The 23,329-nt window shown below is 46.7% G+C and overlaps 1 protein-coding gene across 1 annotated transcript in view; it reads left to right on the top strand.

Moving 5' to 3' along the window:
- Cmtm7 (CKLF-like MARVEL transmembrane domain containing 7) overlaps positions 1-16,997 on the top strand; it is a 30,589-nt gene extending 13,592 nt beyond the window's left edge. The window contains exons 3-6 of the mRNA XM_013028471.1: positions 2,326-2,499; positions 7,104-7,202; positions 11,911-11,992; positions 16,487-16,997. Coding sequence (XP_012883925.1) covers positions 2,326-2,499; positions 7,104-7,202; positions 11,911-11,992; positions 16,487-16,500 — 369 coding nt within the window. The 3' untranslated portion in view covers positions 16,501-16,997. The remainder of the gene's footprint in view (positions 1-2,325; positions 2,500-7,103; positions 7,203-11,910; positions 11,993-16,486) is intronic.
- The last annotated feature ends 6,332 nt before the right edge of the window (positions 16,998-23,329 follow it).

A 23,329-nucleotide genomic window follows, 5' to 3' on the forward strand; every position in this document is an offset into this window, starting at 1 on the left:
TTCTCTTCAATTCATATATATTTTTCACCTTTAATAATGTGGAGCCTGGTTCCAGTGGCTCACGCCTATAATCCTAGCTACTCAGGAGGCTGAGATCTGAAGAGCTTGGTTCAAAACCAGCCCAGGCAGGAAAGTCCCTGAGACTTTTATCTCCAATAAACCACTCAGAAAAGTGGAAGTGGCCTTGAGCTGAAGAGCTGAGGGACAGCACCCAGGCCCAGAGTTCAAGTCCCACAACTGGCAAAACAAACAAACAAACATGTGGGAACAATCCTAGCTGTTTTATAGGCCATCATACAGATTTTCAACCCCTAAAACTTACCCAACTAATGGAGCGTAATTCACCCAAAAGAATACTTGTAAGTGTCCTTGTATGTAAGTTTATTTTTTTTTATCAAAGAAGGATTCTAGATGACAACAAATAAATACTATGAAATGTATTTTACACTTGTGACTAGGTTCTGCGCACATGGGTCACAGCTCGAATGAGCTGGCAAGTGGGGGTTCTCAGCCTCTGGCTAACATTCATTTGTTCAGGTTTATTAGTCAAAGAATAACTTGTGCTTCATATTTTTCTTTTTTAAATTTGTTTTTCCTGCTTGTTGTTGTGGAAAAGTGTGAATTTGTCATTGCTTAGTTGATTTTCTGTGTCCTTAAATATTACCTAAAGATAAAACACATTTTAAACTGGCAATTACAAAAAAGAAATGCTTTAGTTCTGAAGAATTGAGTAGACTCTGTTAGATTAGGGAGGCCTTACAGACTGACTTGACTTCAGAAGATATGTCCCTCACTGTCAGTATGGGGTGGGCTTTTATTTGCTCTTAAATATATTCATTTGTATAGTGCATCTCATGTGAAATTGCTTTGTATACACTAGCCTTGAGCTGAAGAGCCGACACACACACACACACACACACACTTGGATATTCACTGTCCAGTATTTTTCATGATACGGTTGCTTTAACTTAGGGTCTCACTCTCTCACTCAAATTCTTTCCTTTCTTTCTTCCTTCCTTCCTTCTTTTCCTTCCTTCCTTCCTTCCTTTCCTCTCTCCCTCCTTTCCCTCTCTCTGTGTCTCTATCTCTGTCTCTCTATCTGTCTGTCTGTCTCTTTCCCTCCTCCAGCTGATACTGGTCTTGACCTCAGGACCTGGATGCTATTCCTGAGCTTTTTTGCTCTCTACCAGTAGAGCCACAGCTCTACTTCTAGCTTTTTCATGATTAATAAGAGATTAGAGTCCCATGGATTTAATTGCCATGCTGGTTTTTGACCTGTGATCCTCAGATCTCAGCCTTGGAGTAGCTAGGATGACAGGCAAGAATCACCAGCAACTAGCTTTGCTATGATTTCTTGCTTCTGTCTGGTGTTCTATTACACCTCAGGCCTACCTTTTTGCTGGCTTTTTTTTTCCAGTCATGGGTCTTGAACTATGGGCCTGGGCACTGTCCCTCAGCTCTTCAGCTCAAGGCTAGTGCTCTACCACTTGAGCCACAGCACCACTAACGGCCTTTTCTGTGTATTTGGTGCTGTTATTGAATCCAGAGCCTCATGCATGCAAGGCAAGCACTCCACCACTGAGCCACCTTCCAGCCTTTGCTGGTTATTTTGGAGCTAGAATCTTGAGGACTTTTCTGTTAAGTAGACTTCCAACCTCGATCCTCTAAATTTCAGCCTCCTAAGAGTAGCTTGGATGCCAGGCAAGAGCCATCAGTGCCCGCCTGGCTTGTCCTCTGTTCTTTGCTCTGTGGAAGTCTGGCAAATAAATGACCGTTGTAATTTCTGGCATCCTTGCTCCCTTCTGAGAAGCCATCCTGCTGGTACAATGTAATAAACTTTAGAAGCGAAGTTTGTGGTTGTGGCAGTCAGTGTTCACTAGTATGTGGTTGAAAAGCTTGTCCTATATGAAATGAAATTCTGTCACCCTTCTGATCCATCTTATTTGGAAATAACCTGACCTGAGTCAATGTATCAGTTCCAACCTGCAGGAGACACTTGGTTGTTTCTCTGTTGTTTGTTCCTTGGTGCTTGTCTTAGGCTTTTCTCTGATGTCTCTGTTTTTATTTATTTGTTTGTGCTGATACTGGGACTTGAACTCAGGGCCTTGTGCTTTCCCTTAGTTTTTCCTGCTCAAGGCTGGTGCTCTACCATTTGAAACACATCTCTACAGTCTTTTTGCTGGTTAATCTCTTGCTGGCTAATTGAAGTCTAATGGCATTTTCTGCTGGGCTGGTTTTGAACTGTGATCCTCAGATAGCCTGAATGCCTAGGATTACAGGCTTGAGTCCCTGGCCCCAGCTAATGTCTCTGTCTATTTGTCTCAGGTCACTCTGCTGATTGCCTTCATCTGCGTGCGGAGCTCTCCATGGACTGACTACAGTGCCTACAGCTACTTTGAAGTTGTTACTATATGTGACTTGATCATGATCCTCGCCTTCTACCTGGTGCACCTCTTCCGTTTCTACCGCGTGCTCACTTGCATCAGCTGGCCCCTGTCGGTAAGAGAACTGGCCGTGTTCCCAGTGTGCCTCCACATTGGCTCAAATTCTTCCTGTCCACTCATTCCTTCTTTCAGAACATCCTTTTCTACTTCAGCTCTGAGTTTGGGATTCTGCCTGATGTCTTACCAATTTCTAAAACATTTTTCAGTGGCAAGAAGTTCATGGCTCTCACTTCAATGTCAATTTTTCTCAGGTGACAGAGAATAGCAATGTAAGTTGGAGGAGGAACACAGAAGTATCCATGATTACAAGAATGAGAACCAGCACCTGGCCCAACCACTCATTTAAAGTACATAATTCAAAGGGTGGCATAGAAGTCCAGAGTTGTGCAATCATCACTAGAGTCAATGTTAAAATATTTAATCATCTCAAAAAGAAATTTTAGCCAGGCACTGGTGGCTCATGACTGTAATCCTAGCTATTCAGGAGGCTGAGATCTGAGGCTCATGGTTCAAAACCAGCCCACAAAGGAAAGTCTGTGAGACTCTTATCTCCAATTAACCACCAGAAAACCAGAAGTGGAGCTGTGGCTCAAAGTGGTTGAGTGCTAGCCTTGAGTGAAAAAGCTCAGGGACAGCGCCCAGGCTCTGAGTTCAAACTCCACAACCAACAACAACAAAAAGGAAAGAAAAGAAAAAGGAAGGAAGGAAGGTAAAGAACATGAACAAGAAAGGAGAAAGAAAGAACTTCTATCCCCTTTGGCATTTATCTCCCTACCTTTCATCCCTAGCCCTAAGCAGCCTCCAATCTACTTCCTGTCTTAACAAGTTTCCCATTCTGGACATTTTGTGTAAATGAAATCATATGTGTATAATCTTTTTGTCTGGCTTTTCTCACTTTGTCCCTGAGATCTCAAGGCTAGTGCTCTACAACTTTGAGCCACAGCTCCACTTCTGGTTTTCTGCTGGTTAATTGGAGATAAGAGTCTCACAGATTTTCCTTCGTGGGCTGGTTTTGAACCATGAGCCTCAGATCTCAGCCTCCTGAGCCACCAGCACCCAGCTCCTCTTTTGTTTTTCTTGTTTTCACTGGTACTGGGGTTTGAATTTAGGCAGGACTCCATCTCCTTCAGTCATACCCCTAACCCTTTGTTTTAATTCTTTTTCAGAAGGGCTTTCCAGATTTTGCTGGGGCAGTCCCCCTTGATCTTCCTACCTATCCCTCCAGCCTAGCTGAGATCACAGACAAATTCACAGTCACTCTGCCCAGCTTGTGTTTTAGATAAGGTCTCCTAGACTTCTTGCCTTGGCTGGCCTTAAACTTTGATCCCCTTATCTCTGTCTCCCAAGTAGCTGTGATTCAGGCTTGGGCCCCCAAGCTCTGCTCTTGTATTTTTATCATGAGTATAGTTGGGTTGTTTTCACCATTTGGCTACAATGAATAATGTGACAGAAAACATTCATGTACAAGGTTTTTGTGTGGGCTTGTTTTCATTTTCTTTTCCTTCTTTTTTGAGTTTTGAGGTTTTATTATTTATTATTTTTAGTTTTAGTTTTAGTTTGCGGGCATGTTTTTTGTTTTTTAATGTCAGTCCTGGGGCTTGAACTCAGGGCCTGAACACTGTCCCTAAGCTTTTTTGTTCAAGGCTAGCACTCTACCACTTGAGTCACAGCTTCACTTCTGGCTTTTTGGTGGTTATTGAAGAGTCTCAAGGACTTCCCGATCTGAGCTGGCTTTGAACCATGATCCTTATTTCTCAGCCTCCTGTGTAGCTAGGATTATAGGCATGAGCCACCAACACGTAGCAAGTTTTGTGTTTTAAAACAGTCTTGTTAGACCTTAACTTTAGGATCCTCCTTTGCTTTAGCCTCCCGAGTGCTGGTATTTCAGGTGTGTACCACTATGCTGAGTTGTATTCTCATTTTTTTTTTCCAGTCATGGGCTTGAACTGTCCCTGCATTTTTCTGCTCACTAGTACTCTACCACTTTAAGCCACAGAGCCACTTCAGTTTTCAGGTGGCTAATTAAAGATAAAAGTCTCAGAGACTTTCCTGTTGGGACGGGCTTTGAACTATAATCTTCAGATCTCAGCCTCCTAAGTAGATGAGATTACAGGCGTGAGCCACCAGCTCCTGGCTTCATTTTTCTTGGGGATATATCTAAGAGTGGAATTAAACTGTATGTTTAATTGTTTGAGGAACTGCCAGGTTGTATGCCAAAGTAGTCTTCTTAGCTGTTTTCTAAGAGTTGCAATGTCTTATCTGCTTGCTAAGGCTACTGCTGCTGCTGCTGCTGCTGTGTGTGTGTGTGTGTGTGTGTGTGTGTGTGTGTGTGTGTGAAAGTAGTCTTCTTAGCTGTTTTCTAAGAGTTGCAATGTCTTATCTGCTTGCTAAGGCTACTGCTGCTGCTGTGTGTGTGTGTGTGTGTGTGTGTGTGTGTGTGTGTGTGTGTGTGTGTGTGTGTGTGTGTGTGTGCGCGCGCCAGTACTAAGGTTTGAATTTAGAGCCTGGGCAGCATTGTCCCTTAGCTTTTTCACTTAAGGCTGGTGCTCTCCCACTTGAGCCACACCTTCTTTCAACTTTTTGCTGGTTAACTGGAAATAACAGTCTCATGGATTTTCCTGCCTGGGCTGGCTTCATGCTCCTCACATCTCAGCCCCCAAAGTAGTTTAGGATTACAGAAGTCAGCCATTAGTGATTAGTGATTGTGTTTGTTTTGTCAGTGTATTCTAAGGCCCTTCACAGCAAGGGATATAGCTCAGTAGCAGCTCCTAGTACTTCAAAGCCCTGGGCTCAATCCCTAACACTGAAAAACAAAAAGAAAGCCAGGCCCAAGTTGCTCACACCTATAATCCTAGTTACTCAGGAGGTTGAGATCTGAGGATCACTTTTAGAAGCCAACCCAGCCGAATACTGGTGGCTCACGCCTGTAATCCTAGCTACTTAGCAGGCTGCGATCTGAGGATTGTGGTTCAAAGCCAGCCCAGGCAAGAAAATCCATGAGACTCTTATCTCTGATAAACTACCAGAAAATCAGAAGTGGCACTGTGGCTCAAGTGGTAGAGCGCTAGCCTTGAGCTGAAGAGCTGAGGGACAACGCCCAGGCCCAGAGTTCAAGCCCCAACATCAATTAAAAAAAAAAATAACCCAGACAGAAAAACCCAGGAGATTCTTATCTCTAGTTAACCACCAAAAAGCTGGAAGTGGAGATATGGCTCAAGTGATAGAACTCTAGCCTGGAGTACCAAAGCTCAGGGACAAGGCCCAGGCCCTGAGGTGAAGCCCCAGAACCAGCATACATAAACAAAAAGTAGCTAGAGGGCATTGGCACTCCTGGATACTCAGGAGGCTGAAACCTGAGGGTTGTAGTTCAAAGCCAGCCCAGGCTTTGAACTTAATGATGTTGAGCAGGCAGAAGGTGACGGGGACCCTGAGAAAAAAAGAGACCCATTAAAAACTGCTCTATTGCTGAGATCTGTTGGTATACCACTCAGCTGGTGAATCTACCTGCAAGCCTGCCTTTTTTTTTTTTTTTTTGTCAGTCATGGGGCCTGAACTCTGGGCCTGGGTGCTGTCCCTCAGCTCTTCAGCTCAAGGCTAGCGCTCTACCACTTGAGCCACAGCACCACTTCTGGATTTTTCTGCTTATGTGGTGTTGAGGAATCGAACCCAGGGCCTCATGAATGCAAAGCAAACACTCTACCACTGAGCCACCTTCCCAGCCTCTGTTTTTTGTTGTTGTTGTTGTTTTGTTTTTTGTTTTTTAAGTGCTGATCCTAGGGCTTGAACTCAGGGTCTGGATGCTATCCCTGAGCTTTTGTGTTCAAGGCTAGAATTCTACTATTTGAGCCACAATTCCACTTCCCACTTTTTGGTGATTAAATTGGAGATGAGTGTCACAGACTAACAATCTTAATCCTCAGATACCAGATTCCTGGGTAGCTAGGATTATAGGTGTGACCCACCAATGTCTGGCTTGGGCATCATTCTTTATAGTTCATAGCTTCTTCATAGTCTACTTTCTGTACTGGTTACCTGCCGGCTGTGCAGCTCCCACGGCTAAACTGCAGGGAGAAGAGACTACAGCTATTCCCTTTTAGCCATTTTTTTTCCTAGTGCTGGGGTTGAACGTGGGGCCTGGGTGATATCTTTGTGCTCAAGGCTAGCATTCTATTACTTGAGCCACAGAGTCACTTCCAGCTTTTTCTGAGTAGTTTATTGGAAATAAGAGTCTCATGAAGCCGGGTGCTGGTGGCTCACGCCTGTAATCCTAGCTGCTCAGGAGGCTGAGATCTGAGGATCACAGTTCAAAGCCAGCCCGGGCAGGAGAGACCATGAGACTCCTATCTCCAATAAATCACCAGAAAACCAGAAGTGGCGCTGTAGCTCAAGTGGTAGAGCGCTCGCCTTGAGCTGAAGAGCTGAGGGACAGCGCCCAGGCCCAGAGTTCAGGCCCCATGATCGGACCCAAAAAAAGAATCTCATGGGCTTTTCTGCTCAAGTTGGCTTTGAACAGCGGTCCTCAGATCTCAGCTTCCTGAGTAGCTAGGATTATAGGTGTGGGACCACTGGCACCCAACTCACTATCTTTTCTGATGCCCAGTTGTTCCCTAGAACCAGGAGTAACCACGCAATCCATTTCTTGGCTTTGTTTTCCCTCAGGAACTTCTGCACTATGTGATCGGTACCCTGCTTCTCCTCATCGCCTCCATCGTGGCGGCCTCCAAGAGTTACAACCAGAGCGGACTGATAGCTGGAGCGGTGAGGATGTCCTTGAGCCCTTAGGAACAAGTTCTTGACTTCGTGCTCACTTTCCTCCTGGAGGGGGAACAAAAGGGGGTGACTTCTGGAACACAGTGGTAGTTTGGGGACCTTTTTTACATGTGTGTGTGTGTGTGTGTGTGTGTATGCATGCGCGCGCACGTGTGCACCACTACTAGAATTTGAACTCAGGGCCTGGGCACTGTCCTTGAGCTTTTGTGCTCAGTGCTAGAATTCTACCACTTGAGTCTCAGCTCCTCTTACAGCCTTTTTGGTGGTTAACTGAAGATAAAGAGTCTTATGGACTTTTCTGCCTGGGCTGGCTTCAAATCCTGATCCTTAGATCTCAGCCTCCTGAGTAGCTAGAATTACAGGCATGAGCCCCTGCCACCAAGCCTAAGCCTTTCTTTTCTTTTCTTTTCTTTCCCTTCCTTCCTTCCTTCCTTTTTTTTTTTTGGATGGTCTTGGGCTTGAACTCAGGATCTGGATGTTGTCCCAAGCCCTTCCAGCATTTTTTTCGAGTAGTTTATTGGAGTCTCACAGGACTTTATTGCCCAGGCTGGCTTTGAATCCGATCCTCAGATCTCAGCCTCCTGAATCACTAGGATTACAGGCGTGAGCCACCTGCACCCAACTGAGAATTGTAAAGTTTTAAGAAAAGCTCTGCTAAGCACTAGTAGCTCATCCTTATGATCCCAACTCCTGAGATCTGAGGATCATGGTTCAAAGTCAGCCCTGGCAGGAAAGCCCTGTGATACTCTTATTTCCAATTAACTACCAAAAAGCCAGAAATGGAGCTGTGACTCAAGTGGTACAGCACTTGAGCAAAAAAAGCTAAAGGAAGCCAGGCTCTAGTGGCTCATACCTGTAATCATAGCTACTCAGGAGGCTGAGATTGGATCATGGTTCAAAGACAGCCCGAGCAGGAAAGTCCATGAGACTCTTATCTCCAATAAACCACCAGAAAACCAGAAGTGTCACTGTGGCTCATACTAGCCTTGAGCTGAGGAGCTGAGGGACAGTGCCCAGGCCCAGAGTTCAAGCCCCACAACCAGCCAACAAACAAACCAAAAAAAAAAGCTAAAGGACAGTGGGCCAGGCCCTGAGTTCAAACCCCAATACCAGACAGAAGAGAAAAGAAAAGCTCAAGCCTAGTGCCCATGGCTCATGCCTGTAATCCTAGCTACAGAGGAGGCTGAGATCTGAGGATCATAGTTCAAAGCCAGCCTGTGCAGAAAAGTCTAGGAGACTCTTATCTTCAATTAACCACTAGAAAACCAGAAGTGGTGCTGTGGCTCAAGCAGTAGAGTGCTTGCCTTGAGCTGAAGAGCTGAGGGACAGCACCCAGGCCCAGAGTTCAAGCCCCACGACCGACAAAAAAAAAAAAAAAGAAAGAAAGAAAAGCTCAAATCTGTGATGGTTTTATTGTTATACTTCAAAATTCTCCAGGCCTGGGGGTGGGTATGCTCCTGAAATTTCACTAAGAGATAGAGTGTTTCTTTGAAGGTCACATAGGAAATGAATATCACTCTGAGAGATGGCCAACCTCGCCTCAATCCTAACACCCCCTAAATGATCATCCCATAATCCCATAGCTGATGCCTACTCTGCAGTCTCTGAGCAGGGTGAGGGGCAGCAGCAGGTGAGGAACTGCCCAACAACAGTGCAAGGTGAAAGGGCAGAGCTGGACTCCTGCCCAGTGTGCTGCAGGCAGACACGAAGAGATTCCCAGTGGGCTTTATAATCAGGTTTCACATAATGGTCAGTCCTAGAGTCCTTACAGCTAACATGTGCGCAGGTGCATGCCACTACTGGGGCTTGAACTCAAGGTGCAGTCTCACTTGGCTTTTTTTGCTCATGGTGGCACTTTACCACTTGCGCCATACCTCTACTTCTGATTTTTTGCTGGTTACTTGGAGATAAGAATCTCTTCGAGTCATCTGCCTGAGTCGATGTTGAACCATGATCATCAGATCTCAGACTCCTGAGCAGCTAGGATTACAGTGAGGCCCCCAAGTGCCCATTAACTTGTTTTTTTTAGTGCCACTGATGCCTGGCTCAACGAACAGCTAACATTTGTCATCTACCAGCTTTGGACCTAAGGCTAAACCTGGGCTCGACAGTCAGAAGAAATAAAACAAGCAAACAAACAAAAAGAAATGTTCATTTGCCTTAGGACATGAGGACAGGGCACACATGAATGACAATTAGTACAAAAGCCTTTGTCTTCTAGAATAGCATTCTCTACTGATATAATAATAAACTGTTTAATTATGTAGTGCAGACAGTTGGAGCCCGGGATGGTATGTAATGTGCTAATTGTGCAAAAGAGACAATGTCAGCCCAGCCAGGCCAGGCTCTAATGGGCTAATTATGTGCTCTAGACAATTGGTACAATTGGGAGCTGAGGGGAGAAGGCTCTGGGGAGGAGAGGAGGGGGGTGCAGGCTGGGGTGGGGTGCGACGGGGAGAGCAATGTTAACCAGCAGTCAGCCTGAAAAAGGAAAGCAACTCGTGTTGAAAAGGCAGCCTTTCTGGCAGCTCCCTGAACTGTTTCCATAAGTCTGGAGACTTGCCCTGCACTGTGGTGGCATAGAGACCCTGAGGTCCCTGTGTGGGTCTGGGAACCCTGCACCCAGCCCTGGCTGGCTCTGTGGCTTTAGGCTAAATAGTTGACTTCCTGTGTCTCCATTTGTTTAGCTTGGACATAAAAAGGGGCGGAGAGTAACACTAGCTTCCCCCACACAGAGCTGTGAGGACCAAGGAGTCCATTCACCTGAAGGCTTAGATCCTGGCAGGCGCTTAATGTCTGCCCTACTGCCAGTGGTGGTCCCATGTAAGAAATGTGGTTCCAGTCCTCCGCTCCCCCCCCCCACACCACCTGCCCTTGGCCATCCACTGAGCCCTCTCCCAGGTCCCAGGCCCGCCCTGAATGAAGAGCCCCAGCCTGGCCTCCTCATGCTCAGGCCCTGGGTGGGCCTGGAGAAGAGAAGACAGCGCCATCCTCGCTGCACTGTGACACAAGCTTCCATGCTGCAATTAAAGAAGCATGCAGCTGGGCGCTGGGGGCTCACGCCTGTGATCCTAGCTACTGAGGAGGCTGAGAACTGAGGATTCCAGTTCAAAGCCAGCCCAGGCAGACAAATACTCAAGACTCATCTCCAGTTAACCAACAAAAAGTTGTAAGTGGAGGTGTACCTCAAGTGGCAGAGTGCCAGACATAAGCAAAAAAGCGAAGGGACAGTGTTCAGGCCCTGAATTCAATTCTTAGTATCAGCATGAAAAGGAGAAGAAGAGGAGGTGGGGGGAGGAGCATATAACTGCTATTCTAAAATCAGGGTAGGAACAAGATATAGAATGTGGAGCAGTGTTCCATCCCAAGAATTAACGCTGGGTTTGATACCTTATTAAACTGTCCTCATGGTTCGTTCTTTCTCTTTCTTTCTTTCTCTTTTTCTTTCTCTCTCTCTCTGTCTCTCTCTCTCTCTGTCTCTCTCTCTCTCTCCCGTCAGTCATGGGACTTAAACTGAGGGCCTGGGCACTGTCTCTAAGCTCTTTTTTTTTTAATTGTGAAAATACCATAGAGAGGGGTTACAATTACAGGGGCAAGGTAATGAGTGCATTTCTTATCAAGCATTGTGGCCTCCTTTGTTTCCCTTTACCATTCCTTCCCATCTCACCCCCCCACACCCCCCTTCACCCTCATCCCTAAGCTCTTTTGCTCAAGGCTAGCGCTCTACCACTTTGAGCCACAGTGCCACTTCCGGTTTTCTGGAGGTTAATTAGAGATAAGAATCTCACAAACTTTTCCTGCCTGGGCTGGCTTTGAACTATGATCTTCAAATCTCCACCTCCTTGAGTAGCTGGGATTACAGGCATGAGCTACCAGAATGCAACTGGCTTTTTCTTTTGTAAATATGTGTTTTTTTTTTGGGGGGGGGTCTGAGTGCTGTCCCTGAGCTCTTCAGCTCAAGATTAGTGCTCTACCACTTGAGCCACAGCATCACTTCCAGTTTTCTGAGTGGTTTATTGGAGATAAGAGTCTCACGGACTTTTCTTGCCCTAGCTGGCTTTGAACCATGATCCTCGATCTCAGCCTCCTGAGTCACTAGGATTGCAGGCGTGAGCCACAAGCGCCCTGGCTCAAACATGTCTTCTTTATAACTCATGGTGTGCTTATACGCTATAATTAAAAGACTAATGATATGTAACTTTGTTCTAAAAGCAGCTTAGGAATAAAGTTTTGAATGTGTCACAGTAAAGTACAAATATGAAAGTAGATGCCCAGGCCTCCACCTTTGCCTTGTATGTGGCTGCAGAGCCAGAGAAATGTTAACACTGCCACCACATCACGAAATCCCAGTGGAGCACTACAAACTTTAATTCTACATTAAAATATCCAGTTCTACTTTTTCCTTAGTTCTTGGTCCAGAATAAAGTCCAACTCAGTTATAAAGCTAAATGTGAGCCCAGACCCAGTGGTTGCTAGAATGGAAACACAGAGAAACAGCTTCCAGGCCTGACCAGGGCACGGGAGGACACGAAGCTGGTAATCGGGCCTCTGTGGGCTTCAGCTGAGCTGGGAGGAGGTGGTTGTGTCAGATGACTCCCAAGTCTTCTTCCGGCCACAGAAAGAACGGGAAGCACAACACAGATGAGCATCAGATAGGATGTGGCCCGTGACCTTCCTCTCCTGTCTGTCTTTGCAGATCTTTGGGTTCCTGGCCACTTTTCTGTGCCTCGCAAGCTTGTGGCTGTCCTATAAGATCTCATGCGGAACGCAGTCAGCAGGTGAGTTCTGTCATCTGTATTCCAGCACCTCCTGCAAGGAGCAGGAGCAACTCAAAAGTAGGCCTTTGCCCCAGGAAGCAGGCCCACGGACAGCTCAGAGCAAGGTAGAGCAAGAAAGGATTAGCTGCTGCTTTTGGTAACTCCTCCACAACTTTAACCAATGCACTTATACAAACACTTACAGACATGATTTTTAGACATTATATATTAATGAACCCTTCTACATGCTCTTTTTTTGTTGTTTTGGTGGTACTGGGGTTTGAACTCATGGCCTTGTGTTTGCTAGGCCCTCTACCACATGAGCTACACTCCCAGATGGTTTTTGCTAGTTATTTTGGAGCTGGAACTTTTTTGTCCAGGCTAGCTTCAAACTGTGATCCTCTAGATCTCAGCCTCTTCAATAGCTAGGATCACAGGTATGAGCTACTGGCACAGAGACATACGTTGTACATTTTCATCCCATTTTTCTTTTCCCTTCCTTCCTTTTATCCTTCCTTTCTCCCTTCTCCCTCCCTCCCTCGCCACCTCTTTTTTTTTTGGCCGGTCATGGGGCTTAAACTCTGGGCCTGGGCACTGTCCCTCAGCTCTTCAGCTCAAGGCTAGCACTCCACCACTTGAGCCACAGCACCACTTCCAGTTTTCTGGGGGTTGATTGGAGATAAGAGTTTCACAGACATTCTTGCCTGGGCTGGATTTGAACCGTGATCCTCAGCTCTCAGCCTCCTGAGTAGGTAGGATTGCAGGTGTGAGCCACCAGCACCCAGCTTCTTTCTTTCTTTTCTTTCTGGTGCTGATCCTGGGGTTTGAACTCAGCGCTTGGGCGCTCTCTCTGAGTTTCATTTTACTTAAGGCTAGTGCTCTACCACTTGAGCCACAGCGCCACTTCTGGCTTTTTCTGCTTATGTGGTACTGAAGAATCGAACACAGGGCCTCATGCATGCAAGGCAAGCACTCTACCACTAAGCCACCTTCCCAGCATCCCGCCTGCCCCCTATAATTGTGTCAATAGCAGGCTTGAATTCAAGGCCTGGTTGCTGTTCTTAACTTTTTTGTTTAAGGCTAGCATTCTACCACTTGAGCCATACTTCTACTTCTGGCTTTTTGCCAGTTAGCTATAGAAAAGATTCTCATAGACTTTTCTGCCAGAGCTAGCTTTGAACCACCATCCTCAGCTCTCAGCCTCTGGTTAGCTAGGATTCCAGGCATGAGCTACCAGTGTCCTGCTTCATTCATGTTTCTTTTCTCTAAACTAGCTTTACTGGGAAATAAATCACATACCACACATAGTTCACTCACCTAAAGTGTACAAATTAGTGGTTTTCAGGATATTCACAGAATTGTGCAAACATCACTACAATTTTAAAACATTTTCATCACCTCAGAAAGAAACCCTATATCCATTAATACTCATCCAAAACCAACCTGCTGCAATTCTGGGCAAACACTGGTCTGTGCTCTGCCTTGTGGAATCGCCTGCTCTGGATATTTTTGGATATTTTGGCTTCGGGCTTCCTGTAGCCAGAAGGAGATTTGTTTGTTTGTTTGTTGTCGTGGGGCTTGAACTCTGGGCTGGGGTGCTGTCCCTGAGCTCTTCAGCATAAGGCGAGTGCTCTGCTGCTTGAGCTACAGCGCCACTTCCACCAGGGGTTTTGAGGTGAGGGCTGGGAGGAGTCAGTTGTCCTGGGCTACCTTCTGTAGCAACTCATCACAACACACAGGCTTTTATATTTCTGGTGGTGGTGGTGGTGGTGATGTGTGTGTGTATATGTGCACTTGAACTCAGGGCCTGGGCATTGTTTCTGACTTCTTTTGCTCAAGGCTAACACTTTACCACTTGAGCCACAGCTACACTCCCAATCTTTTTGATGGTTAATTAGAGATAAGAATTTCATGGACTTTCCTGCCCTGGCTGGCTTGAACCATGATCCTCAGATGAGCTCAGCCTCCTGAGTAGCTAGGATTACAGGTGTGAGCCACCGGCATCCAGCTAGACTTTGACTTTCTTCTTTTTTTCTTTTCTTTTTTTCTTTTTTCCAGTCGTGGGGCTTGAACTCTGGGCCTGGGCACTGTCCCTCAGTTCTTCAGCTCAAGGTTAGCGCTCTACCACTTTAGCTACAGCACAGCTTCCGGCTTTTTCTGCTTATGTTGTGCTGAGGAATTGAACACAGGGCAAGGCAAGGCAAGCACTCTACCGCTGAGCCACCTTTCTAGCCCCCCAGCTAGACTTTGGTGTTTCTAATGTGGTTTTTAAAAAAGAACAAAGAAAAAAAGTTCTGGCTCAAAGAAAGATACAAATTAGAACAGTTGACTCAAGCTCTCCTAACAGTCTACTTCTAAGAACTCATTTTAAAGATATAAACCAGGGCTGAGAATGTGGCTACATGGTAGAGTGCTTGCCTAGCATGCATGAAGCCCTGGGGTCCAATTCCTTAGTACCACATAAACAGAAAAGACCAGAAGTGGTGCTGTGGCTCAAGTGGTAGAGTGCAAGCTTTGAGCAAAAAGAAGCTCAGAGACAGTGCCCAGGCCCTGAGTTCAAGCACCAGGACTGGCAAAAAAAGAGATACAAACCCGTAGAAATGTATGTAAAAGTCTATTTTCAAGAGTGTTCATTACAGCATTGTTTAGTAACTTATTTTTTTATTTTTATTCCTTTATTGAGAGTAAGTGATTACATAAATTTCACAGTATTGTGGAATGGTGATACTTAGCTAAAGTCACATTAATAATAATAGTAATTTAAAAAAGAAAAAGATGGGCTGGAATGTGGCTTAGTGGTAGAGTGCTTGCCTAGCATGCATGAAGCTGTGGGTTCCATTCCTCAGTACCACATAAATAGAAAAAGCTGGAAGTGGCACTGTGGCTCAAGTGGTAGAGTGCTACCCTTGAGCAAAAGAAGCTCAGGGACAGTGCCCAGGCTGTGAGTTTAAGCCCCAGGACTTGCCAAAAATAAATAAAGAACAAGAAAACAACCTCAACCTTCATGCCCTTATAAAAGGAGACTAATTGTATAAATTGTTACATGGTCATGCAAGGACTCAATGTAAAAACCATGAGGCTAGCCGGGCGCCGGTGGCTCACGCCTGTAATCCTAGCTACTCAGGAGGCTGAGATCTGAGGATTGCGGTTCAAAGCCAGCCTGGGCAGGAAAGTCCGTGAGACTCTTATCTCCAATAAGCCACTAGAAAACTGGAAGTGGCACTGTGGCTCAAGCAGTAGAGCACTCGCCTTGAGCTGAAGAGCTCAGGGACAGTGCCCAAGCCCAGAGTTCAAGCCCACGACCCACCAAAAAATATGACTGGGAAGATGGTTCAGTGGTAGAGTGCTTGCCTCACATGCATGAGGCCCTGGGTTCAATTCCTCAGCACCACATAAGCAGAAAAAAGCCGGAAGTGGCGCTGTGGCTCAAATGGTAGAGCGCTAGCCTTAAGCTGAAGAGCTGAGGGACAGTGCCCAGGCCCTGAATTCAAGGCCCATGACCGACCAAAAAAAAAAGATGGAGAAGCCAGGTGCAGTAGCTCAGGAAGCTGGGGTCTGAGGATTGCATTGGAAGCCAGCCCAGAAAGAAAAATCTTGTGAGACACTTATCTCTAAATAACTTCCTAAAAGTTAGAGTCAAATGGTAGAGTACCAGCCTTAAGTGAAAAAAAAAAAAAGCCAAGGAACAGCACCTGGATTCAAGTGCCAATAACAGAAGGAAAAAAGAAAAGCCAGGCACTGGTGGCTCACACCTAAAATCCTAGCTATTCAGGTGGCTGAGATCTGAGGATCACGGTTCGAGACTGGAAAGTCCGTGCAACTCTTAATCTCCAATAAACTACTCAGAAAAAGCCGGAAGTGGCTCTGTGGCCCAAGTAGTAGAGCACTAGTCTTGAGCACAGAGAGGCTCAGGGACAGTGCCCAAGCCCTGAGTTCAAGCCCCAGGACTGGCAAAAAAAAAACCCACAAAAATTATAAAATAAAATTAGGCCAATGGCTCCGGAAGGAAGGAAGGGAGGGAGGGAGGGAGGGAGGGAGGGAGGGAACAAAAAAGAGAGAATAACAGCTACTGGAGTTAGAGGGTTACCACCTTCAGGTCTCCAGCAGGGCTGGGGAGGGACAGGAAGCCCCTCTTCACTACTTACCTTTTGTAGAGATGTATTTAAGAAGCATAAAATAGGCCTGGGAATGTGGCTTAGTGGTAGAGTGCTTGCCTAGCATGCTTGAAGGCCTAGGCCATTCCTCAGTATCATATACACAGAAAAAGCCAGAAATGGCACTGTGGTTCAAGTGGTAGAGCGCTAGCCTTGAGCAAAAGAAGGTCAGGGCCCATGGCCAGGCCCTGAGTTCAAGCTCCAGGACTGGCACCAAAAAAAAAAAGAAAAGCATGAAATATTCTAACAAGTTATTGCCAGGTTGAGGAGAGCATGGATCGGGACTTGGGGTCCAGCCTGTCCCTTGTGGGTGGTCTCTGTTCCTGGCAAGCTGACCTGACGTGGCCATTTCCTTCCCAAGATGCATCTGCCTGAGGGGGCGGCCCCCAGGCCTCTGAAGACAACCTGTGGGTACAGGACCTGCCACACTGAAGCACACCAAGCATGACTTCTGGAAAAGTCCTACGCCAAGTCCTGCACAGGCTGGTGGGTGCCAAGAAGACCCCCTAACCACCTACTTTACCAACATGCAGGTCTGCGGAGCTCCTGAGTCTGCAAGAGATTGTTTTTGCAATCTTCTTTGAAGAACACTTCCCTTTTGGGGACTTCCCCACTTCCTGCTCTCGGTGGCGCCTCAGGTACTGATGACCCTACTAAGCACAACCAAGGCGTTTCTGCGCTCTGCAGACAGGACCTCGGCTCCTCCGTGCTCCCAAGTGCTCCCATAGCAGCCACGCTGATTCCCCCAACTCGTCATCTGGTCTTCTGGCCAGCGTACATACAGAAACCCCATGTGATCAGCCTGTTGTCCCCTCCTTCCCTGTCCACCTTTGTCGCCATTGTGTGTGTGTGTGTGTGTGTGTGTGTGTGTGTGTGTGGTTTTTAATAAAACATTGTCCAATTGCAGAAAGCTCTTGTTTTCTTTTGTTGTGCCTGTCCCTGGGCTTTTTTGCTCAAGGCTAGCATTCTCCCACTTGAGCCGCAGCTCTGCTTCCATTGGAGAGCTCTCTTATTCCACTGGAAGAACTTTGTATCCAGATATGCCCTCAACTCCATGCTGCGCCTGTGCCTGACCGGCGAGACTTCTGTTCTCTGTTCTGGTTTTTCTTTCGTGTTGGGGGTGGGGGGAGATTGCAATAGGATGTGTTTAAGGTAACCATGTTCAGGTTTTTGTGGGGTTTTTGTTTTTGTCGATTGTGAGGCTTGAACTCAGCTTGGGCGCTGTCCCTGAGCTCTGCAGCTCAAGGCACGTGCTCTACCACTTGAGCCACAGTGCCACTTCTGGTTTTCTAGGGTTTCTGGGAGATAAGAGTCTCATGGACTTTCCTGCCTGGGCTGGCTTTGAACAGAGATCCTTAGATCTCAGCCTCCTGAGTAGCTAGGATTACAGGCGTGAGCCACCTGCATCCAGCTTGTGGTTGGTTTGCTTGTTTTGTAATTTATATTTGTGCCAGCACTGGGACTTGTATTTAGAGCACTGGGCACTGTCTCTTCGCTTTTTCACTCAAAGCTAGTGCTCTATCGCTTGAACCACAACTTCACTTCTAACCTTTTGCTGGTTAGTTAAAGAGTTTCATGGACTTTTCTTTCCAGACTGGTTTCAAACCTCTGTCCTCAGGTGTCAGCCCTCCTGAGGGGTTAGGATTACAGGCGTGAGCCTGTAGACGGTGCTTGCACCCTTATTTTTCTGTAGTATGGACTAGCTCATCTTGAAAGGAGAAGCTCAGGGCTGTGGTCACACAGTGGCAGCTCATCTTGTCCTAAATTTGCACCTTCCCTAGACTTGGGCTGTTCCGTTGGCTAGAACGAGGAAGGTAAAGGCAATGGAGACTGTAGCTACAGCGCCTCTGGGCAGGCTGAAGCACCCTCTTCCACAGAGGGGGAGATTAGCTCCCACCCCCACCCCCACCCTGCCATCCTTTCCTGTGCCCAGGGCTGCCCACAAGGGCATCATGGCTCTGGAACAGGAGCTGGTTGGGTAGGCCCAGCTTGGTTGGCTCTTAGGAACCATGCACAAAGGGGCTAGGTTTGACCAAGGGATGAGGAGCCTGGTTTGACCATTCAGGTCACACACACACAGAAAGCACAAAGCCAGGCTCTGGTGACTCATGCCTATAATCTTAGCTACTCAGGACGCAGAGATCTGAGGATCAAGGTTCAAAAGTAGCCCAAGCAGACAAACCCGAGAGACTCTTATCTCCAATTAACCAACAAAAGGCCACAAGTGGAACCGTGGCTCAAGTGGTAGACTTGAGCAAAAAAGCTTTTTTGCTAAGAGAGAGCCCTGTCCCTGAGTTCAAGCCTCAATACTGGTACAAAAAAAGAAGAGAGAGCCAGACACCAGTTGCTCATGATTGTAATCGTAGCTGCTCAGGATCCTGAGATCTAAGGATCATGGTTTGAAGCCAGCCCAGGCAGGAAAGCAGTGTGACTCTTATCTTCAAGTAATTGCAAAAAAAAAAAAAAAAAAAGCCAGAGGTGGAGGTATGACTCAATTGTAGAGCGCTAGCCCTGCAGGGAGGAGGGAGGGTGGAATAAAAATTAAAATAAAATAAACAAGGACATCATACCAGTCCTGAATTCAATAAGTTCAAGTCACAGGTCTAGTACATGAGTGTGCACATGCACACATGCGTGCACACGTGCGCGCGCACACACACACACAGAGCCAGATGTGCTCAGAGAGGAAGGGAAGTAGAGAGTGCCGGGCTGGGTGAGATCTCCAGATGTGGTGCAGCGGTGTGGTGACTGGCTGACGAACTTGGCTGAGGAGGAAGCAGCTGGACCCAAGGGCTGGGGTGGGAGGTGGGGCCTGAACTCTGAGCCTGGGCGCTGTCCCTCAGCTCTTCAGCTCAAGGCTTGCGCTCTATCACTTGAGCCACAGCACCACTTCCGGCTTTTTTCTTTTTGCCTATGTGGTGTTGAGGAATCGAACCCAGGGCCTCAGGCATGCAAGGCAAGCGCTCTACCACTGAGCCACCTTCCCAGCCCCCCCCTTGGAGATTCTTCATATCCAATTAAAACTACCAAAAAATCCAGAAGTGGTGGCTAGGAAGGTAGCTCAGTGGTAGAGTGCTTGCCTTGCATGCATGAGGACCTGGGTTCGATTCCTCAGCACCACATAGGCAAAAAGAAAAAAGCCAGAAGTGGCGCTGTGGCTCAAGTGGTAGAGCGCTAGCCTTGAGAGGAAAAAACCAAGTGAGAGCATGAAGTTCTGAGTTCAAGACTCAGTACTGACACACAAACTGAAGTTTACAAACAGGTGTAGTGAGGAGTATATAGTTGTAATCTCAGCATTAAGGAAGATCATGAATTCTAGACTAACCTGGGTTACATAGTGAGATCCTGTCCGAGGAAAAACAATAGCTGTGTGCCGGTAGCCTGTAAAGCTAGCTACTTAGGAGTCTGAGATCTGAGGATCCTGGTTCAAAGTCAGGTTGGACAGGGAAGTCCAGGAGACTCTTATCTTTGATTAACCAACAAAAAGCTGGAAGTGAAGATTTGGATCCAGGGGTAGAGGGTTAGGCTTGAGTGAAAAACTCAGAGCCAGGCCGGGTGCCGGTGGCTCACGCCTATAATCCTAGCTACTCAGGAGGCTGAGATCTGAGGATCATGGTTCAAAGCCAGCTCAGGCAGGAAAGTCCACGAAACTCTTATCTCCAATAAACCACTCAGAAAACTGGAAGTGGTGCTGTGGCTTAAGTGGTAGAGCACTAGCTTTGAGCTAAAGAGCTGAGGGACAGCGCCCAGGCCCAGAGTTCAAGCCCATGACTAAAAAATAATAATAATTCAGAGACAACACCCAGACATACCCTGAGATCAATCCCCAAGACTGGCAATAAAATAAATAAATGTCTAGAAACTACTGGCCTATAAGACGTTTCCAGACAGTCAAGCTGTCACTAGGCACCAGGAAGATGCCCAGGGCAGTGGTCCAGATGGAAGAGGTTGGACACACAGGATCTTCCTGACAAAGACCACCAGAGACACCTGATGCCTCTAGACCTCCTAAGAAGATGGAGACAGCTGGTGGCTGTTAGGCTCTTATTGACATTTTCTTGGTTAGTAGAACACAAGGGGAAGGGAAGGAGACACACACACACACACACACACACACAAACAGAATTAACTCCCCAGAGTTATGCAAAGAAAAAAAGGAACTATATGTCATCAGATCAGGCTGGGAAGGGTGAAAAGAGCCTCAGCAAGGGCGCTTGAGCACTGCTGTGACCGAGGCCACAGCCTATCAGCTGGGTGCGGGGAGGGGCGCCGGCCACCTGTCAGCCCAGCACCGTTGCCAGGTGCCCCAGTGACCCAGAAAAAAAGGAAACTTGGGTTTTTTTTTTCTACCTACACATCTCCCAATTTATAAACGTTGCCTAATGAACTTTCTAAAGATACCCTCTCATCCAAAAACTAAACGAAAACCCTGTCTGAAGTAGACGGAGCCAGCAGGGAGCATCAGTGTGTCCCCCTACCCAAGCAGGGACCTCAAATAACAACGTTCAAGGTCCTGGCAGTTTTAAGGGCAAAGTGGGGAAGTCAGCAGAAGTCAGGGCCCGCTGGTCTGCCAGCTGCTTCCGGTAGCGGGCCAGCTCTCCCTGGGGAACCCCGGAGTCCCCTGCCAATATCTGCATCTGCGTGCCGTCCGTCCCCTCTGGTCCCAGCTGGGTGCTGCTCTCGTTACCAAAACCAAACCCTACTGGGGGAGGTGGCCGAGGTGGGGCCCTACGTATCCATTCCAAGCAGCGCGCGCCCTCTGGCGGCCAGCAGGGCGCACTGCCACCTTGGTCCTGCCAAGAGTAATATTAGAAAAGATGAGTTTTGTCTGCCCAGGGCTCAGAATCGAGGCAGCACTTGAACATTTCATGGTGAGTCTTAAGTGCACAGATTCATCATCGTCCCTTTTGTTCATGGCACACTCTTTGAACATTGGTCAGTTCCTGGCCGCTGCCTTTTGAGCTAGTTCAGTTTCTTATAATGTTGGCAGCACTGAAGCAAGAATCTGGATAGAAGGAACCTACACTTAAATGTAATTGCTTGCTTCTCCATCTTGTCCTCTTCCAAGTTCACCTCTCAAACTCCCCACTTATCACCTATTTGCTTTTCTTATTCGAATCCAATTGTAGCTGTATCGATTGCTCTAAAAGCACATGTAATTCTGAGTTTGTATTTAATTGAAGATACCATGCTGTGTCATCCTGGAAGACTTATTCACTTACCACTAGGCAATACTTTCATCCTATTGGTCTCATCTTTTTTGGAGGGGAGGTAGGGGTGTCCAGAACTGGAGCTTGGACTCATGGCCTTGCATTCTTGCTCAACTTTTTCATTCATGGATAGAATTGTACAACTCAAGTCATGCCTCCATTATGGCATTTTGCTCATCAATTGGAAATGCAGTTTCAAGATCTTTTTTTGTCTGGGCTGGCCTCAAATTATGATTCTCATATTTCAGCCTCCTGTGTAGCTAGGATTATACACGTGACACCCAGCGTCACCTTTCCCTTAACCCAGGCATCACTGGATCAAGTGCCAGGCTGTCAAGGGCTTTGGCCATTTCATGTCAGTGTCACCTGACAGCATGCTGGAATCCATTCACTATAACAAATTTTTTGTCAGTCGTGGGGCTTGAACTCTGGACTCGGATGCTGTCCCTGAACTCTTCAGCTCAAGGCCAGTGCTCTACCATTTGAGCCACAGCGCCACTTCCCGGAATCCATTCACTTTTCTCACCTGACATCTGGGTGCGGTGTGTGTGTGTGTGTGTGTGTACTGGGACTGAGACTTGAACTCAGGGCCTGGGCACTGTTATCAACTTTTTTGCTCAGGGCTAGTGCTCTATCTCAGTTCCATGCCTGGCTTTTCAGTAGTTAATTGAAGATAAGAGTCTCATGGCCTTTCCTGGCTTTGAACTGTGATCCTCAGATCGTAGCCTCTGAATAGCTATGATTACAGGTGTGCGCCACCAGCACCTGGCTTATCTGGAAGATTTCTTGGAGACACTGTCCTGGACCTGCTTGGCATCCATGCATATGCAATCTGCCATGCAGGAGCCTTGACAGTTTGTGAGACTGCCAAACAGCCATTGTCTACTCTTTCCTAGAACAGAAAGAGGCACACACACACACAGCTTCTTAGAGGCCAGTCCATAAAAGCCAGCTGGGAAAGGCCTCCTCAATTGGCTCACTTTCTTCCCTGCTTCGTACCTGACAAGGAAGTTGAGCTGGATCAACCTGAACAGGTTGGGTCAAGCTGAACAGGTGTGGCGTGTGCCTTACTCAAGGCTGGACTTGAAAGACAAAAACAAAGAGAAATAGTTGTCCCCTAATACTAACGCTCAAGTCCCTTACATAAAAGTGTCATATTTGCATACACATAGCTTTTGTATATCCTCCCATATTTTTCATTTATATATTTTATTATGTTGGTACTGGAACTTAAACTCAGGGCCTGGGTACTCTTCCTAGTACTCTTACCACTTGAGCCACAACTATATTTGTAGGTTTGGGGTGATTAATTGGAGATAAGAACACCAGACTGGCTGGGAATGTAGTTTAGTGGTAGAGTGCTTGCTTAGCTTGCATGAAGCCCTAGGTTCGATTCCTCAGTCCCACATAAGCAAAAAAAGCCACAAGTTGGTGCTGTGGCTCAAGTGGAAGCATATTAGCCTTGACAAAAAGCAGCTCAGGTACGCATTATCCTGCCCATGTAATTGTAACCCCTCTGTACAGTATGTTCACAAAAAAAATTAAATTAAATTAAAATTTAAAAAAAAGCAGCTCAGGGACAGTGCCCAGGCCCTGAGTTCAAGCCTCAGGACTGGCACAAAAAAAAAAGAGCATCAGACTTTTCTACATAGGCTGACTTTGAACCAAGATTCTCAGATCTCAGCCTTCCAAGTAGCTTATAGGTGTGAGCCATCAGCTATACATCCTATGTTTAAATCACCTCTAGATTACTTACAATACCCAATATAATATCAATGCTACATCAATAGTTGTCATGCTGTATTGTTTAGGGACTAGTAGGGAAAAAGTCTGTATATGCTCAAAACAAATGCATTTTTTTCTGAGCATTTTCCTACCGCAATTGAATCCACACATGGAGAACCCACAGACACTGTTCTCCCAATGGGTGAGGTTCCATAAGCTCAGAAACAGCACTCAGGCCCTGAGTTCAGAGAAAAAGAAACAAAACAGTG

The sequence above is a fragment of the Dipodomys ordii genome, unplaced genomic scaffold (assembly GCF_000151885.1).
Source record: "Dipodomys ordii isolate 6190 unplaced genomic scaffold, Dord_2.0 Scaffold110, whole genome shotgun sequence".
Lineage (NCBI taxonomy): Eukaryota > Metazoa > Chordata > Mammalia > Rodentia > Heteromyidae > Dipodomys > Dipodomys ordii.